At 44.1% G+C, this 13,257-nt stretch overlaps 1 protein-coding gene across 1 annotated transcript in view; it reads left to right on the forward strand.

Moving 5' to 3' along the window:
• The first annotated feature begins 5,757 nt into the window (after nt 1-5,757).
• MBOAT2 (membrane bound O-acyltransferase domain containing 2) overlaps nt 5,758-13,257 on the forward strand; it is a 271,358-nt gene continuing 263,858 nt past the window's right edge. Inside the window, exon 1 of the mRNA XM_068280328.1 lies at nt 5,758-6,230. Within this exon, the coding sequence (XP_068136429.1) occupies nt 6,159-6,230 (72 nt within the window). The 5' untranslated portion in view covers nt 5,758-6,158. The remainder of the gene's footprint in view (nt 6,231-13,257) is intronic.

Genomic DNA, 13,257 nt, shown 5'->3' on the forward strand with positions numbered 1-13,257 from the left:
TCAGGCTCATCCATTACGCTAGGTAGGTTAACACATGGTGCAGTCATTGCGTTGTAGACAATTGCCACATGTGATATCTAGCAGGTTGCTGCCACCCACTCAGATGCACATGCAAGAGTTGGGTGCCCTACCCCAATCCATGTCAAATGCTTGCAGTTGTCTGCAGGTGTCTTGCAGATCTACAGGAACAGTTGAGAGATAGTGATTACACTGCTGTCAGCTACCCATGGGAAATAACCTGAAGGCACTGCCTGAGACTCCCAACGGGACGCACATAAGTGATCTGGGAAACCTGAGCTCAATTAGTTAAAAATTGTCTGCTAGCAGGTGGTTTGTACCTGCCACCCACATGTACATCATATTAGTAAGGGCTGCTGAGAGTGTTTCTGAAGTAGTGGTTGTGTGATTGCAGTTGTGTGCACAGCAGGAGCATAACCCAATTATATTAAGAAAAGGTAGTGATTGGAGAGCATTGATACCAAACAGCACCCCATGAGAGTCTCTCAGTAACAGTATCCTAGTAACAGATCAGACCCCTGCTCTGTCCACTCGTTATCATTATGGCTGGGTAAGGGTGATGACACTTCCATGTTCTGCAACCTTTGAGCCCAGTCAGCATACCTCTTTGCCTGGCTTCTCTCAGCCCCTAATATATCCAGTGGCGTAGCTAAGGATCTGTGGGCCCCAATGCAAGTACATGCCCCCCCCCCAAGCACTCTATACATATCAATTGATACGGGGCACCAAAACCTGCCAATGGCAACTACAGTGTCAGAGGAGCAAGAAGAGGGATGGGGAACAGTTTGTTAATGATTAATACTATTCATAGTATCTATAGAAGTGATTATAATGAGCACAGGACCAATAGAGAGCTAATACTGCAGTTGAGGGAGGGCCCCGATACGGTCGCAACCTCTGCAACCCCTATTGCTACGCCCCTGCCTATATCGTTAGTGATGACTAAGCAAGGGAGCCTCCTTGAGCGTAATTTTTACACGTTTAGAGTATGAGAAATGTTACATGGGGAAACTCTCCTAGCCCCAGAGATGCCATACAGTCAGGCTCTCCTTTATCTGTTCAGAGCGTGGGAAATGTTCACTTTTTCAGTAGGTTGAACAGAGCCAGTGAGAGCACTGCAGTCCTAATAAGAGGCAACATTAGATTTCCACTTCTATAACAGTCAGCATGGCTTTAGCTGCATCCAAGAAACAAACATCACATGACTTGGGATCCCTTTTGCATAAAGCTATAATAACCCAGAGGTCAGCATAGACTGTTAGATTTGTACTCGATTCTGTAAATATCTCATTGATATAGGTAATTTGCTCAGCTTACTGGGTAGCCCCACTTGATCAGTGATGTGATGTCTAGGAGAACTCATGGAGAAACATGTGATCAGCTTGATCAGGTAAGAGATATGCTAGTCATGATCATGTGCTAAAGCAGGATGTCATCACAGCGAATCAGAGCCTTGCAAATCTATCAGCTGATCAAACAAATCACACGCTTCTCCATGAGTTCTCCTAGACATGACCATCAGCACACTTGATATTGATTACATTTCAGGACATATATGATAGATTATTGATCCTAACAGAGCCACTGCTAACCACCAAAAAACCTTTGGAAAAGTCATTTGTGTGAACCTAAAGTAGGAAAAATTCCCATTTACTTACCTGGTGCTTCATCCAGCCCACTGAAGTCCTCCTGCTCACTTGCTGTCCACCCACACTCAGCCGTTCCTTCTCTGTCCCCCTCCGTAATCCGACCGACTGACGAGTTGTCCGGTGACTGCGGATACGTGCTCAGCCATTACTCGGCTGTCCCCCTCCAATGCTGGATGCGAGGCCCCGAGTGTTTTGCGCATGTGCACGGGGGCATATCGGGGTAATATAGCGCCTATAGCAAACACTGAGTATAAGTATAAACCCCCAGTATAAGTAACGCCCACAGTATAAGTAACCAGAGTTAGCACCTAGTATAGGTAGGCAGAGGTAGTTAACTCAGTATAGGTAGACCCCAGCTTAGGTTACCCAACCAGTATATGTAGTTAGAGGTGTCTCTACAGTGCAAGTAGCCTTCCTTAGCATAAGTGGTGAGAGGTGTCCCCCTCAGTATAAGTATCCCCCTAGTATAGGTTTGGCAGGTGTCCCTCAGTATAAATACCCCCCTCCCCCTTCCCAACTAATGCTACGTACACACTTGCGATAACGATCGTTCGCTAGGAACGATAATTGAAAGACGACTGATACGGCAACGATAGGGATGCAACGATGGGATGCAGCGATCATCATACACATTTTAATGATCGTTATCGCAGAAAAGAACGATCATAAGGAATTGTTGCGTACATATTTCTATAAAATTAAATAAAAAACACTAACATGGAGTTAAAATAGATACAAATATGATTGTTAACTTGAAAACAAAATTTAATTGAAATGAGCAATGTAACAATCTTTACCTCCGCGCTACAAAGGAAGTACTGAAGCTGGGCAGAATTCCACGCAGGCGCACGATCGTTCTCGGCCGATGTCTGTACACACTATAGTTTTGTAACGATTGTCGGTAGATACGATCCGTCAGGTCGGATATTTCCATCTTCCCGATGTCGTTCTTTTGTTGTTCGTGTTAATGATCGTTGGGTAAAGTTTTTTCCCCGATTGTCGGCGGAACGATCGTTAATTAGCTGTTTCAAACGACCATAGTCGCCAGTGTGTACGCAGCATAAGTATGCCTTCAGCAGTACAGGTAGTGAGAGGTGTCCCCCAGTATAAGTAACCTCCCACCATACCACCCAGTATGGTAGTGGGTCACGAGGGAGGAGGGGGCATCCATGGTGCCCCTAGTGCTGTGGCGCCCAAGTCTATTGACTTTCATGTTACCTTTCATACTAGACAAAGCGTTCCAAAGCGTTACGATGTAACGCTTATAGGATCTTTTAATCGTGCGGAGCCAGCATTTTCTTGTCACGTGAATTAGAGTTAGCACCAAACATCATGCCGTAGGTTATAACACATGCACAAAATTGGGTTGGTGCATGCATTGCCTGGTATGAGCAAGCCCTCAAGCAGGTATTTGTATGCTTATCACCGTACATACACATTTCAATCTCATCATCATGAGCCTGATGCATGTTACTGCGGTAATATTGCCATGCACAAAATAGTGCACTGCAATATTACCCTTACTTCCGAGACGCAATGCGGAAAGTCGGATGCAGATGACGATGCGGAAAGCTAGTGGAAATGCGCCCTAAAGGGATGAATCAACCAAAAACATTTAACAATTGGTCCCCTCTCGAATAGTTTCTCTAAAAACATTGCTTAAAAGTCTGTTGGAAAAGGCTATTCTTTTTATGATTAGGACAAGCCTCTGTACCACAAACTGATTGGAACAAGGTTTGCAATGGCAGCGTTTCAATCAACTATTGGACAGATTTCTCATTAAAACCTTGAAGAAATCGAGTAGCACTAGGTGGTACATCTGATAATCTATTTATATGAGGGAAACAGGCCTTGTGCACATCATAAATCACAATCGCTGATTTTGCGATTTTGTGCGTGCTTTTTTTTTAGCGCCTCCTGGCGCTTACCTGCGTGTTGCAATTTTTTATAAATCGCCTTTCTAAGTGCTTTTGCAGCGCAAATCTGTTCTCTTTCACCCGGAAATGAATAAATACAACGTATTTATTCATGAAAGCGCTGGGGAAATCGCTACACAAATCGCTTTTTCAAGCATTTTGCTATTTCCCTATACCTTCCATTGAGGCAAATCGCCCCGAAAAAGGTACGGGCAGCGCTTTGGGGAGCGGATCGGAATCGAACCGTTTAGATGTGAACATTCTCATAGGGAATCATTGCACAAGTGCTTTTAGGGCAATTTTGCAAAATTGCCGACGCTTTATAAATCCCGAAAATGCCCTTAGTGTGAACAACCACAGCGATAGCACCTACCGGTGTAATTATGCCTGGTACACACCATGCAATTTCCTATAAGACAGACGTGTCAAATCGATTATTTCTGACAGGTCCAATGTGATTTGATCATTTTTCTGATCGATTTTCTGATCCCTTCTAGGCATCTTGCACACTACCTGCGATTCCGATTTTTTTATTCCGGTTAAAAAAAAAGTACTGCCTGCTGCTACACTTTTTAATCGGATTCAAAAATCGGATCGTATTAAAGGGCAACTGAAGTGAGAGAGATGTGGAGGCCTTCCTTTTAAAGAGACACTGAAGCGAAAAAAAAAATATGATATAGTGAATTGGTTGTGTACTATGAATAATTACTAGAAGATTAGCAGCAAAGAAAATATTCTCATACTTTTATTTTTTATATAGTGTTTTTTCTAACATTGCATCATTCTATAATATGTGCAGATTACACAACACTCAGCATTCAAAATGAGTCTTTCAGAGCAGTCTGTGAAGTAATGACCTCTCCTCTAGCAGAGAAAAAGTAAACAGTTCACTTACAGTTGAGATAATAAAAGTCAGTTAACAGCCCTCTCCACGACTAAAGCAGCGTACACACGCCGGACTTTAAGCAACGACGAGTCCGTCGTTGCCTCCCGCTGGGTGGGCGTGCCAGCGATAGTCCGGCGTGTGTACGCTCTGTCGTCAGACTGATACGGCTGTTTCTGAGCGATCCGCCCGGCGGATCGCTCAGAAACAGCCGTATCAGTCTGACGACAGAGCGTACACACGCCGGACTGTCGCTAGCACGCCCACCCAGCGGGAGGCAACGACGGACCCGTCGTTGCCTAAAGTCCGGCGTGTGTACGGACCTTAATACTTAGTCGGAGAGCTTAATGGCTTGTTTGCATAGATATAACAACTGGAGTTTCTCAACTCTTCCTGTACTGGAAACAATTAGACTGATGTATCTGATCTTAATGTTTTATTTCTTAGCTGTACTACACATACAAATCATAATATCATAATTTTTTTTTCGCTTCAGTGTCTCTTTAAGCAATGCCTGGCAGTCCTGTTGACCTTCTGCATATAATACGTTTAGCCATAGCCCCTGAACAAGCATGCAGCAGATCAGATGTTTCTGACATTATTGTCAGATCTGAGAAGATTAGCTGTATGCTTGTTTCTGGTGTGATTCAGACACTATTGTAGCCAAATAGATCAGCAGGACAGCCAGGCAATTGGTATAGTTTAAAAGGAGATAAATATGGCAGCCACCATTTCACTCACTTCAGTTCCCCTTTAAATTGGAATCGCATGTAGTGTGCAAGAGGCCCTATACAAACTCGGAAATCTGTCGGAAATAAACGATTCGACCCATCTATCTCATGGGAAATTGCATGGTGTGTACCACTGTACCAGGCATAAGGCTGTCTGTAAAAGCATTGTAGATTTCAAAGGGGGTGATTAATCAGCGAAATCTGGGTCAGCCATGATCTCAGCTGTGGTTCAGAAAAATAAAGATAGCCACTGGTGGCAAAAAACAAGCTCAGTTCTTTATTTCCTTGACTGGTAATGATAGCTGTAATAATAATGGGAGTGGAGCGCACATGTTGAGGCGCACACATCTCCGGTCCCCAGCAGGTTTGGCGTCGTCCTGCAGCCAGCATGCAGTGCAGCAGAGGCCAGGGCAGGCGCTGTGATTTCCACTGTGACTCTCGCACAGAATGTGCTGTCTGGGCTTCCATACATGAAGGTTTGCTATTTCCCAACCCAGTGCTGCTTTTTTTTTTCCTCCCTCCTCCTCCCCCCTGTAATTCTGCATTCAGTACACTGAGCAGTGTGAGGAGGAGGAAGACCAGGCTGTGGCTTTGTCATATCTCTGCATGGATAAACTGCTGCTGGATCTTTAGCATTGCAGAACTTGGCTGCTCTCCCTTTCCCATCAATGATGTGAGATCCAGTGCCAGCACTTTCTGGATTTTTTTTTATTTTGTATTTTATTTTTTCCCAGGCTTTGGAGGATCACAGTTCACATTGTGGGGCTGCATCTTGCTGCTGCTGCTATAGTTGGGGGACTGTGCTAGGGCACATCTGTGGATTCATTGCATTATTTTTGTTGTTGCTGTATATTTGCCATAGCAAGGACTGGAGGGAAGGTCCTTAGCTTCAAGCTGTCAGTGGGTTGCAAGGAGAGCATCTTAAGCATCATCTTCCTCATCCTTCACTGGAGGAATTGCCATGGCTACAAGTACCACAGGCTCCACACTGCTGCTACCCCTCAGCCATGCAGTGCAATTGCCTGTAGACCAGGTGAGTGGATGGGGTTATTGGGGAGGGGGAGCCGCAGGGGTCATCAGCTGCTCAGTGCCTGCACAGGTCTGCCACCTCTGGGCTCCCAGGGTTGTTGTTTTTTTTTTTCTTTCTTAATTTTCAATGACACAGTAATGGCTAGCGTACATGACCGTTTGGAGACTTCAACCTGAGGAAAAAGGTTTGTGTACAACTGGAAAAAAGTAAACCACTGGCCTCAAACTGCATTAGGCTTGCATTGAACCTGCATTGAATCTATTATTTAAATTGACAGCTGACGTTAAAGGTCATTGCACGCTACCTCCTGATGAGCCAAATCCTAGGTCACACACTTGTGTGTCTGTTAATCCATGGGTGCGTGAATACATATGTAAAGCATAACCTCTAGAAATAGATGTCATGTCTAAAAATCGCTAAGGGGGATAAAAGTAGCTTATTACCCCTAGATATAAAAATTAAGCTTAACTTTGAATAATTTGGTGCTGCAAAAATGAATTAATCAAGGTGTCTGTTAATTAGTCATTAGCTTTCCAAATCTGATTAGCCCCGTGCAAAGTTCTGGTTTGGCCTCTGCTAATTCTGTGCTTGTAAAGCCAAAAACTACCAAGTTGATTTTTTTTTTTAATAATATTTCTAGAAACCACTCAATACTATGCATCAACTGAATTATATCATGGAAGTAATATTGGCGCTAGACTACTTTAGGGAACCCAGCAGGAAACCTCATAGGGAATGGTTCTTCAATCACAGTACTCTTACAGCACAACGTGTTGTGATTGGCTAAATAGTGTGCTTGTAGTTTACTATAACCTATTGGGAACCTAGGACTTCCAGAGGGTGCTGTCCACCCAATCATGTTAGTGGAATTTCACTGTGACGTTCCCTGCTTTGTCCCCTAAAGTAGACTGGCACTGTAATGGCAATATATGCTAGCACTGTAGCCTTGCAGCGCTAGAGACCCAGGTTTCAGTATTGGCCAGGACACTATCTGCATGGAGTTTGCATGTTCTCCCTGTATTTGCCCATCAACATCCCAAAAACATACTGGTATGTTAAGGGACAACTGAAGTGAGAAGAATATGAAGGCTGCCATATTTATTTCCTTTTAAGCAATACCAGTTGCCTGGCAGCCCTGTTGATCTATTTGGCAGCAGAAGTGTCTGAATTACACCAGAAACAAACATGCAGCTAATCTATTCAGATCTGACAATAATGTCAGATACACCTGATCTGCAACTGGTATTGCTTAAAAGGAAATAAATATGGCAGCTTCCATATACCTCTCACTTCAACTGTCTTATAATTGCTCCCCATGGTAGGAATATTAGAGTGACTATGGTAGGGATTACTTTGTAAGCTTACCTGTTGGACAGTCAGTGACAGTTTGACTGTGTACATTGAAGTGCAGCAGAACTTGCCAATGCTATAAAAATACAGAATTATATTGCATTGATTACTAGAGGTGTACCAGAGACTATAATAAGTTTTATACATACCTGGGGCTTCCTCCAGCCCCATGCGCACAGATCGCTCCCACGCCGCCATCCTCAGCATTCTGTATCACTGGTACAGAGTTCCGTAGCTTCAGCCAGTCGTGTCTAGTCTGCGCAAGAGAAGTGCGCTATCTACGTATGTCTCCTGGCTTCTGCCACAGAGATACGTAGAGAGCGCACTTCTCTTGCGCAGACTGGCCGCTGTTACAGGACCCGGTACCGGTGATGCAGAAGACTGAGGACGGGAGCGATCTGTGCGCATGGGGCTGGAGGAAGCTCCAGGTATGTATAAAACTTTTTTTATTATTGTGTTTAAATTCTCACTTCACGTCAATGTTTTCTATACATGAATCAGAAATCAAAATTTGGTCAGTTTTAGTCAGATTTGGAAAGCGAATGATGAATTAATCATGTTATCTGTTAATTATCTGTATTCTGGGAGCTAGCATGGTTAGAATGAGTCCATAGGGAGCAGTTCTCCAATCACAGCAACAACTACAACTTGAAGCATTCTAATTGGCTGAATAGTGTGCTTGTGTTATTACTACAACCTATCTGAAACCTAGCAATTAGGGAGGGTGCTATCCACCCAAACACATTAGCAGAGTTTCCCTATGAACTTTCTCTCTGGCTTACCCCAACCACACTAGCACCCTATTCTGTATCCCACTAACTTTATGCAAAGTTCTAGTTCAGCCCCAGCTAACTCTGGTACATGCAGAGCAAGAAAGAGCACCTAGCCATTCAGAGTGTGTATATATGATCTAAAAGGTTACAGGCCTGACACAATACATTTTATAGTTCTATAGCACGGATATTCTGCATTGGGCAGAGGTCGCACTAGTCAAGTCTGCATGTGTTCCCCCTCAATGCAAAATCGCTTTAAGGGCTCGTTTCCACTATCGCGAATCCGCATGCATCCAACGCATATGGATTCGCACATGTAATGCAAGTGGATGGGCCTGTTTCCACTGCAGCGTTGTTGAAGTGCGTTTTTTTTCAGCGGTGAAAAAACGCACAAAAGAGCCGCAGAATTCGCCTGCGAGTGGAATGCATGCGAATCGCATGCAATGTATTTAATAGGGAAATCGCATGCGTTTTCCCCATGCGGTTTTTGCCGTGAATTCGCATGCGAATTCGCATAGGTACCAATGTAAATTCACACAGGCAGTGACATGGTTAATCGTATATACCCTCACCTATGTGAAATCGCATGCGAATTCGCGGCAAAAAACGCATGGGGAATCGCATCCGCATGCGATTTCATCAGCGGTGGAATCCAGGCGATTCCGCACCGCAATAGTGGAAACGAGCCCTACAACGGACAGCCCTTGTAAAGGTGCCTATAACGGTACAATCTCCCCAATGACTGACTATACAATTTTTTTGGGTACTGTAATGGCGCCGATTGATGACAAACGATTGTGCTATTGATTGTTCTGTTGATGCGAATTCTGTAATGAATATTTTAGTCTGTTCAGATTGCTTTTCATTTTACTTTTCGTTGGTTGACCCGCAGTTGCAGCGATTGGATCAGATGGTCGATTGTTCAGGAAATTGGATCATTAGTGGGACGACTATAGTGAGAAGAATTTGGACACTGCCATATTTGATTCATTTTAAACCATACCAGTTGCCTGGCAGTCCTGCTGATCTCTTTGGCTGCAGTAGTGGCTGAATCACACACCTGAAACAAGCATGCAGCTAATCTAGTCTGACTTCAGTCAGAGCACCTGATCTGCATGCTTGTTGAGGGGCTGTGGCTGAGAGTATTAGAGACACAGGATCAGCAGGAGAGTCAGGCAACTGGTATTATTTTTAAATGAAAAATCCACATCCTTCTCAGTTTAGGTTCCCTAAAGGAAAGCTAAGGGCTTTAACTCACTGGGACTGTTCACATCTAGTTCCAATTTTTTTTTCCTTTACACTAGCTGCTGAAGAAAAGCACAAATGTTTTTTGCAAACAAACTTGTGTGGCGTCCATAGAGATTTACACAGAAATATGTGGACATCTTCCACACATACTTGTAGGAGCTCCACCTACGCGTCTGGGATAGATCATTGGCATTTTTTTGTTGAGGGAGGGATCACACTTGGCTGCACAGAAAAACGGCTACAGTTTTCTGCAGACAATCTTCGTTTTAATGTGCGTTTTCTGCATGCATCAGCTGTCAGTCAGCAATGGGAGGGTAATCGCACCGGTGTGTGAAAAAGTAGTGCAGGTGTGGCTGCGGGCTCGGTCCTCACTTCGCTCGGACAACTTTTTATTCTCTGTCCACTCGGATAGTGGAGCACACAGGCAGCTAACTCGGCTTGCAAGTTTAGTGCTGCTGATGGGGTTAATTTATGACCTGCATGACTTTGCACATGCTCAGTAGCATTTGTATGCTATTTTGTCGGGTATGCTAAAATGTTGGAACACCGGCAGCAAAGTTTCCCCCACCCCCCACCTACAGGGACTGCATTAAAATGTGACTCACTGATTAAGATGCTGTGCAATTCTGCATGCAGGACAAGTGTGCCATTTTCTCTAATAGTGATTCCTGTCTGAGCCTCTGTACCCACTCTGCAATTTCTGCAGTGATTCTTCCGACAACATAATAATAATAATAATAATAATAATAATAATAATAATATCATATTTTTTTTTAGCAACAAGCGATCGTTTCTTTGATCTTGCGAAGTGTGTACAGGCACATGATTACGCAAAACGTTTGGCGGCGTGCTGCGATAAGTACCGTCATGGCGAATGGCATCTTTAACATCCCAGATGACTCTGTGCAAAGTACCGCGATGTCTTGTCTTCCCGTTCGCACCCGTTGCATGACATCACGTGTACCTGCCTGCAGGAAGGTGGATTGGGGAACGTTCCTGGTCTGGGGACATCTCTGGCATCCATCTTCCTGTGACGTCAGGTGAGTATTCAGCATTACAGTGTAACGCAGGCATGGGCAAACTTGGCCCTCCAGCTGTTAAGAAGCTACAAGTCCCACAATGCATTGCAGGAGTCTGACAGCCACAGTCATGACTCATAAAGGCAAATGCATTGTGGGACTTGTAGTTCCGTAACAGCTGGAGGGCCGAGTTTGCCCATGCCTGGTGTAACATCTCCTAATACACACAGCAAAGGCCACTAGAGCTCGGTGTGTGAAAAATGAGAAAACTTGTCCAAACACATTTGAGAGGATACATAATTCACGTGGATGGCACCTGCACTGGGAATACAGCCGACAACTGCAGAACTGAGGCTGTACAAGGTTCTACAATCTTTATGCAGCCTTGACATATTTACATAGCATAAAGGCCTACATAAATCTTCTATATGAATTACACTAGAGATGAACTAAAAATCAGACTTTACATTTGTTTATTTGCTGTGCAGGAATCTAATGACGGCTGAACCTGAATCCAACCAGACAGAGCTAATCCGTTTTATAGGCTCCATACACACATCTAGTTTTAATCTGCAGATGACTTTAACCACTGCCATGTAATAGGAGGGCCAACAGGTTTTGAATGTTATGAACAGACTATGTAGGTAAACTGTCATACTTCATGGAAGAGGCATCTGCAGATAAAAATTGGATGTGTGTACGGACCGTTAAGATTAATTAACTTAGGCCTCTTTTCCATGGAGTGTAATCAGCATCAGTTATAAGCGTTCTTACTGCTTTTCTGCCATCCTTGCGATGGTGCTTAACAGGGGCATTAGTAGCGCAGTTAGTATTTGCGCTTGGAAGCGATAATGGGGCTGTGAGAAACCGTCACATGTCACGTCAGAGCGCAGAAAGCGATGTGCCAACTCCATGGGGAGGGGGCTGCCTGAGCGCAAGCAAGCTAATGAAACTTTGCAGCTGATGACTTTGCCCAGCTCAGTTTGAGGCTCATTTCACACTATGGGCCATCTCGGCATGAAGACAGCGCACATCAATATTACTGGTACTACTCAAGTATTGCAAGCATTGCCACAGTTGCGGGTATGTCACCATAGCAATAATTGTATTACTTGAGTACTGTGGGTTGCGCTAATGGCGTCATTCATGGTACGCTGCTGGCGGTAGTACCGGTAATATTGCCATGCACTGTCTCTGTGCCCATAGTGTGAAAGGGGCCTCAGCCTGAACCAGGCAGACTCATCAGCTGCAAAGTTTGATTGGCTTTGTTTTGAATTGTAGGTTGTAGACAATTTGCCTTGATCTTCACTGGTCCTGAAGCACTTTCTGTTTTTTGTTTTGTTTTGTTTACTTGCTCTCAGTATTAAAGGCTTTACAGTACTTTGTATTGGTTATGCATTACAGCTTTCAGTTATCTCAGTTTGAAGAGCGGAAATATATGCTGGCTTTATGACAGAACTTTATCTCAGATGCTTAATTACCTGTGCCTAGCAGCTATTACTTTCTAAAGAACTCTGGGTAAAACAAGCGCCTCAGCCCAAGTCTGAGGAAGTGGCTTATAGTGATGGGCTTCCGAGTAGCTACGAGTTCGTAGCTACTCTGATTTTAAATGCTAATTAATCTTAGTGAATGCAGGAGTGATTGTGGTTGACGGAAGGGGGGGGGGGGGGGTTGTTAACTTAACTAGAAGTCCGTGGTATCCTACGCATATCATTCCTCTCACATGCAATCTATGTGATGCGTTCCAGCACTCACTACCGCACTTCCTCCAAGCCGAAAGGAAGAAGTGCAGTAGTGAGTGGGGAAAAGTATGCTACATGTGAGGGAAATGATACGCATAGGATCCCACAGAGTTCTGGGTAAGCTAACCCCTCAGTTTCCCCTCGGTCACACCTGCATTCATTAAGATTTCGAATCTGAGTAGGTCCGAACTCGTAGCCACTTGGAAGCTGGTGGCTATTTTATACCTGTTCTAGTCTCACATTGCTGGTGGCGTGCTTTACTGAAACCTGTTCAACTTCACCAAAAAGGGGTTTTTTATTTTATTTATTTTTAATTTTGGATAATATGGAAAACATTAACAACCTCATTTGTAGAGCTTGTCAATAGGGATGATCAATGAGATGCAAATAATTTTGAGTTGATGCAGCATTATGCACATTTGTATGCAAACTTACGCAGTTTGAGGGCTGGTGCACACCGAGCGGCTTTTTGGGCGTTTTCAGATCCGCTTGCGGCTGCGGATCTGCTTGGTCAATGTATCTCAATGGGGTGGTGCACACCAGAGCGGGGGGCGTTTTGCAGAAACGAAAAATGCCTGGGTGAGGCATTTTTTGGATTGCGGGTGCGTTTCTGCCTCAATGTTAAGTATAGGAAAAACGCAAACCGCTCTGAAAAACGGCACTTCAGAGCGGTTTTGCAGGCGTTTTTGTTACAGAAGCTGTTCAGTAACAGCTTTACTGTAACAATATATGAAATCTACTATACTGAAAACCGCAGCAGCAATCCGCAAAACGCTAGCAAAACGCCTCATAAAAATAAAAAAAAGCGTTTAAAAATCTGCTAGCATTTTGCGGATCTGCTAGCGGGTTTTGGTGTGCACCAGCCCTGAAAATGGACTAATCAAATTTTACCTCAGCA

This window comes from Hyperolius riggenbachi, chromosome 4, assembly GCF_040937935.1.
Source record: "Hyperolius riggenbachi isolate aHypRig1 chromosome 4, aHypRig1.pri, whole genome shotgun sequence".
In the NCBI taxonomy this organism is placed as follows: domain Eukaryota; kingdom Metazoa; phylum Chordata; class Amphibia; order Anura; family Hyperoliidae; genus Hyperolius; species Hyperolius riggenbachi.